This window comes from Amblyomma mixtum, chromosome 10, assembly GCF_055824585.1.
Source record: "Amblyomma mixtum isolate Tamu chromosome 10, ASM5582458v1, whole genome shotgun sequence".
In the NCBI taxonomy this organism is placed as follows: Eukaryota; Metazoa; Arthropoda; class Arachnida; order Ixodida; family Ixodidae; genus Amblyomma; species Amblyomma mixtum.
In genome coordinates, this window is record NC_143021.1 from 18,881,119 (window position 1) to 18,888,134 (window position 7,016).

Here is a 7,016-nt window from a genome sequence, read left to right on the forward strand (position 1 = left end):
ATGAAAAGGGTCATGTTCCTTATCCTGGATTCGAATGTAAGATTGTCTTTCTGTCAAAAATTGCCGAATGTATTGAAAGGCGTTTCTGCCGCAGTTAGTTTGAGAGAGGTGGGTGAGAATGATCTCGTGGGTAACGTTGTCGAATGCTCCCTTCAAATCCAAGGCGAGTACGACCTTGTCATTGTGAGCGCATTCGACGGGGTCAAGGACAGCCCGATTGAGTTGTAGCAGGACATCCTGTGCAGATCTCTGTGGGCGAAACCCGAACATGGTGTCTGCGAAAAGATGTTTGGATTCCATGAACTCGGACAGCCTGTCGCGTACCATCGTCTCCATGAGTTTGCCCACACAAGAAGTCAGAGAGATGGGGCGGAGGTTGTCCGTGTTGATGGCCTTTCCAGGTTTAGGAATGAAGGTGACCAGGGCGGTCTTCCAGTCGATGGAAAGCGGTACTTCGCCAAGCCAGATTGAGTAGGCGACGGAGTCGGCGCGCGGCGGCGACGACGGCTGCTGCGGCAGCAGCGGCCACCTGCGCTCCGCGTGACGTCACTCGGTTTCGCGCATGGCAGATGTGGCAAATCTGTAGTGTGGCTCACGCGAAGCGCGGTGTTGACGAGCCTAGTGAAGCTTTTCGCTTCGAAAGTGGCCGCTAGTTCACAATTTGGCTAAACATATTGGTTTGCGATTTCACGCTGCACAAGCACTGATTTCTTCCTCCTTGCATCAACTGGCGCTATTTCTTAATTAAGACAACTTCATTTCTATCTGTTTACGTCGCGGTTATAAAACACGGACTACCTGATTATTTGATAATGCATTTGTGGACTTGTCTCTTCGGTACGTCGTCCTGGATAGGAGTGGAAGAAAAACATTCGAATTCGCGAGCACTGCATTAAGCCTGAGGACATCATCATCATCACTGCGTGGCGCAACGGTGGAGCCAACCAGGCCAATCCCCCGCCGTGGGTATGTGCCATTAAGCCTGAGGACATCATCATCAACATCGGTAGAGCCATCACGACACCGAGGATGAGGTACGCTCATCGCGGGGAGTCTTCCACCATGAGAACAGCGCCCTTGTCCCCATCGGGGCCGACTCCTTCGGAGCAGGCCACGTCGACGGGCTCCTACTTCGCGTCGTCCACGACATCGATGCCCCTTCTTTCCGAGCACGCTGTTCCTGACGCTTACCAGCCTTCTCGAATGAGCCACCTGAAGACGTCGCCGCCGGCACCTGTGCGGACGCCAGCAACACCGCCTGCCGCTTGGATATCTCATAACTGTGAGTAAAACGGCGAGTTGAGGGAGTTGGTACATCTTGAGAAAAAAACAGCGCAGGAACAGGGACACAAGAAAAGACTGCGACGGGACAGGCGCTGACTAGCAACTGAAGGTTTTTTGCACGGAACACGAAAAAATATACTCTACAAACAACCAGGAGCACGCATGATCGACGCTAACAACACTGATACGATGTTACAATCAGCCATGATCTTCAAGAAACGATATTTCGCAGTCATGAACGAGGACGGATGGGGTGCTTACGCATGTGTCGTGGTTTTTCTGAATATGAAATGACTGTGAGATATCGTTTCTTGAAGATCATGGCTGATTGTAATATCGTATCAGTGTTGTTGGCGTCGATCATGCGTGCTCCTGGTTGTTTGTAGAGTATATTTTTTTCTTGTTCCGTGCAATAAACCTTCAGTTGCTAGTCAGCGCCTGTCCCGTCGTCTTCTTTCCTTGTGTCCCTGTTCCTGCGCTGTTTTTTTCTCAACTGTGAGTACGTTCTGAGGTTCAATCGCATGCAAAAAAGACGGAATCTGTCAGCACGAGAATACTTTCTCACTCATACCACCCCAGTGATTCCTACAGGTCGTTAGTCCGCATCGTCGAAGGAACTGCAGTTCGATATGGCCAAGTTAGGCGTTGCTTGGTAACGCACGGCATAGTATGCAAGGTATGTTTTTGCAGGCTAGTTGGTGCCTAAGCATTGTGGGTTTTTTGCGCAAAAGACACGACACAAAGAAACGAGGTAGACAGGACAAGCGCTTTCAATTGCTCATTTCTTTTCTTCGTTTCTTTGTGTCTTTCTCTCGTTTCTTTGTGTCGTGTCTTTTGCGCAAAAAACCCACAATGCATAGTATGCAAGGCATCACACGGTATGGCATGATCTGGTATCATATCGCATGGCACAGCAGGGTACGGTATGGAACGGTTTTAATATTGGTGCGTTATAGCGTGCTACAATATGGCACGTTTGGTATGGTATGGATTAGTACGGTGCCCTTCGGCATATGGTATAGTATAGTATGTGAGGTTTAGCGTCCCGAAGCGACACATGGGCTATTAGAGACGCCGTAGTGGAGTGGTTGGGATTAATTTAGACCTCCTGGGGTTGTTAAGCGTCCACTGCCAACGCGCAGCACACGAGGATGAGGCAGGAGTTCTCAGGAGTGCCTACATGAAGAGTACTCCACACAGGGGATTGTCACGAGACCTCTCCTTCGAAACTGGATGGCATCTTTGCCGGCCATTCATCGCGATCACAGAAGATGCCACGAATGCCTTCCAATATTTTCGGGCGGAGAAAAAATCAGCGAGCTATCACTCCAAATCTTGGACAGCACGGGGCTGTATCTTTGGGGAAGATGACCCAACCTTGAGAATACATCTTACTGTCAGCATGCCACAGGTGGAAGCAGTTTTTGCGGCTAATACTGCAAGCCATGCTGATATAGTAGCAACGCGTAGTCCGGATTCAATTTGCGACGTCGTCATGGTGTGCACGAATTTGGCTACTACCAGACAGTACAAGTTACACAAAATAAGCAAGCAATTACAATTGCTCATTTGGAATGTAACATCCCAATGGTCCGTTACAGCCCGAGAAAAGTAACTGAACCATTACAAGAAGGTAATCAATTACTACTTCGTTAATTGCGTTCTAACTTTTACTGTCATAAAGCTGAGTGAGGCTACAAAGAACTACTGCGGCTTCTTTGATATTTTCTTACGAATTGTTAATTTTCAAGACGAGTTGTTTTTCGAAGTTGTTCTTCTATCAATAGATCAGCAGCTACAGAGATCAGCGCTGGACGAAAGGGCGGTCTTCAGATGTTTCTAAGTGAGATTAATGGATGGACTTGAAAAAACTTTATTTCAGAAATCAGAGGGTCGCAGGACGTTGTCCTCTCTCCGCCTCCCCCCCCCCCGCCCCCCCCGCTAGACGTCAGCCTTAACCCCTTGGGACTCGGCGGCGGCCAAAGCTTGATTAACGATGTGTCTTTGGACTTCTGGGTCTGGGTTGTCTGGTCTGGGAAATACCTTTCCTCCAAGCTGTCTCCTTCTTTTAACTAAGTCTGCTGTCGGCTTGCGGACATTCCGTTTTATTTAACCTGTAGTACTGCGCGATTTCACGATAGGTGAGCATCCTATTCTTTTCTGTTGCTGTCATGTAGTTTGGAGGATAGTCTGAGCTCGCCAGGCAAGTGGGTCCTCGGGCAAGCTCGTGTGCTCCTTCATTCCCTCGTAGGTCTTGATGTGCAGGTGTCCAGACAAGCAAAATCGGCTGATCTGCAACTTTTCCCGTCTCCAGAATCCCAACCGCCTCGGCAGAGACTCTGCCTCTGCTGAAGTTGCGTACAGCGCTCTTCGAGTCACTGATAATCACTTTAATCCCTTTCTGAACTGCCGCAAGAGCTATCGCAACCTCCTCTGCCGCGACAATAGACCCACCCCTGACAGTACAACACGCTTTTGGGCTCTTGTTTTCAACGGCCACCACCGCCGCCGTCATGGCCTTCCGATGCCGGTACTCGGTTGCGTCCATATACACCACGTCCGCCCGTCCCCCGTACTTATTTTGCAGGGTTTCCGCTCGATCCCTTCTTCTCCCTTCTTGGAAGGCCGGGTTCATGTTCTTGGGAAGTGGCGGAGTCTTGACCTTGTCCCTTATATCAGTGGAAATATCCGCTCTCCTTCCGTGTTCGCATTCGCTTGTGAGGCCTACCTTGTCAAGTATACCCCCTTCCCGCTGTTGTTGTCAGAAGTCTTTGATGCTACCCCCGCGGAGGTCGCCTCGATGAGTTTGTCGAGTGTGTTTGAGACACTTCAAGCTTCATCAGTTTTTGTGCGGGCGCGCAGATCGGCAGTTCCAGTGCTGTCTTCGTGCTCTTGCGGATGAGTGCATCGAGCTTCCTGCTTTCATCTTTGCTGAGTTTCAGATAGGCACAATATATACTATGCGACTGATTAAAAATGCTCGTATGCATTTATTAACGCTCTACCATCAGTTAGAACTTGTTTTTGGAAAGAAGTAACAAATTACAAGTAATCAAAAGAGACAAATGTCATTGAAATGCCCGGAAAATTACTGTTAAAATTTCAAGATAATGTAATGTATTGCAGGTATTCAATTACTTGTTACGCGCAACGTATAACTCTGGTTTCTATACAGGTAGTGTCTAAAGCCGTTACTCGCTCCGTAGCAATCTCACTGAAGCACACGGCTCCACTGCATTCGTTGCAGCTTCATGCACGCATTGGCTGACTGTCTTTCACCTCCTTAAAAAACAGTTCAAGCCCCACCAAAAAAGTGCCTTTGGGTCGCAAAACTATAACAGAAGTAACAGTAAGTCAAGGATTGACCTGCTGTACGCCTTTCCCTTTATCTCGCAGTGAGGTACGGGCATAACTTCAGGGACACCGAGACACGCGATCCAGTGCCTTCTACGTCGATGGCTGGCCTTTTCAAGCGGTTTACCATTTTCGGCGAGAACGCTGGCGGGCTGGTCATCATGCTCCTCACGTTATGTCTCTGCGCCTTCGTCTGGGTGGTACTCGCGGCCGCTCTGACCCACCACGCCATCTTCGTCGGCGAGGACCCTGACATCCTCAGGGACGACGATGTCGACGCAGACGTCCAGCTTCACCTAGAAAGGAACTCTGGAAAGGAAGCCGTCATTGTCGTTCAGCCATGGAGGACCAAAGCCGCGCACAAGCTGAATGGAGCAGACGGTGTGGCCGTGGTAGCAACGAAACCACCGGGGGTCAAGCTTGGAGGAGTTCTGGGCATCCATGGAAACGATAGCAGAGAACGCGAGCCTAGCGGAGACGTTCCTATCCACCCGAACCTCGACGCCGAGGATACGAGACGCAGCGAACCAGCGAGCGACCTTTCCGAGCCCGTGCTTATTCTCTGGAACACGACTCGGGCCAGGAAAGGTTCTCGAAGGTCGAAGCGCGCACGGCACCTGTACCCGAGGCGTCATGTAAGAGACGCGAACGGCGCGTTTCCGTTTCCTTTTTTCGTTTGGTTTGGTTTGGTTTACCGGGGTTTGACGTCCCAAAGCAACTCAGGCTATGAGAGGCGCCGTAGTGAAGGTCTCCGGAAATTTCAAACACCTGACATCGCACAGTACACGGGCCTTTAGAATCCAGTATCGAACCCGGCCGCGGCGGCCGAATTTCGATATTCGCGGGCTAATAAGAGCTGCAGTTTTCGAACCTGCGGCACCCGCATGCAAACAGCTCGAGCAGCGCGTTGCCCTCCAAAAACAAAGCGGCAACTGGCCGCAGCCGGCAAGTCCTTGTCCCATCAGTCACGAGGAAGTACGGCCACATAGACCTACACACCAGGCAGGCTCGAGCACGTTGAAATTTAAGGGCTATTGTGCAATTCCACTTTTTACTGATTTGGTGCGCACTGCTCGACCGCTCTGCAGAAGGGTGGTACAGCCTGGATACTATGGCGACACGTGAATGTCGGTCAGTCGTAAAAATCTTGTGGGAATAATGCGCTATCGCCATTGCTCGGACACTGCACCGTATTCTATCAAAAATATGCTTTCAAAGAATCTAAATATTGACAACAATGACTTTTTCCACTCTGTGTCAAAGACATGATGCCCTAATTTTTCTACAAATAGCAAATGATTCGCTCTATAGTTTTATGCGGCCATCATCATCATCATCGGCCTGACTACGCCGATTGCAGGGTAAAGGCAATTAATTACCTTGTCCCTCCAATTAACCCTGTCCTGTGCCAGTTGCGCCACTGTATTCCCGCAAGTTTCTTAATCTCATCCGCCCACCTAACCTTCTGCCGTCCCCTGCTACGCTTGCCTTCTCTTGGAATCCACTCCGTTACCCTTAAGGACCAGCGGTTATCTTGCCTTCGCATTACATGCCCTGCCCAAGCCTACTTCTTCCTCTCGATTTCAACTAGAATGTCATTAACCCGCGTTTGTTCCCTCACCCACTCCGCCCGCTTCCGATCTCTTAACGTTGCAGCTATCATTTCTTTGCATTGCTTACTGCATTGTCGCATGCTTAAATTTCGAAACCTAATTGCACCACGAAGAGAAAATATTATATATGTGGCCAACAACATATGAAATACGTAACTATTTTCTGGTTCCTAAAGCTCATTAAGCTCACTAGGAGAATTTTTTTCTCAGCGGAGTGTTGCATTAGCGCCAATGCTAAGCGAACTCTACCTCATTATATTCTGCTATTCACTGGTGGCCTTCAGCGTAATATTCTGACTCGTCAGCATGTGGACAAGACAGCTTTTCGTTACGGCATACGACGCCAACGCCGTTTAGGGCAGAAAATATCCTACATATAGATGCCATTTTAAAAATTTTCTGAATACCGCGAGGAGATCTTCACAAGCCAACGTCGTCACTTTTCGTTCAATGGGAAGCCTCTATTTAGACATTAGTCTTCCCTAGATAATGCCCTTTTGTTGAATTCCTTCTGCTGCCTTTGTGACCATAGGCTTAAAGACTTTGACGTCGCTTGAGGCACGCAGCTCATGTCCGGGTAGTTGGTGTGAAAAATGACACAAGTTTTAGAGCGCTTGCAACATTCTTTGAAAGATCTACCAAAGAGGACTGCATGATGGAAAGGAGGAAATGTGCAGTAAGCGTGTCTTAAATGCGAAAAATGACAGCTACATGCTAGTGGTCCTTTCTGTGGGTGTCCTGGTCAAATACTACAGCAGCGTTGCA

General features: G+C 49.2%; 1 protein-coding gene across 1 annotated transcript; it reads left to right on the forward strand.

Moving 5' to 3' along the window:
- The first annotated feature begins 1,062 nt into the window (after nt 1-1,062).
- Nucleotides 1,063-6,808, forward strand: LOC149325272 (uncharacterized). The gene is made up of 3 exons (XM_089564220.1): nt 1,063-1,282; nt 4,681-5,317; nt 6,784-6,808. Exons 1-3 carry the CDS (start codon nt 1,063-1,065, stop codon nt 6,806-6,808), a joined length of 882 nt encoding a protein of 293 aa, XP_089420346.1.
- The last annotated feature ends 208 nt before the right edge of the window (nt 6,809-7,016 follow it).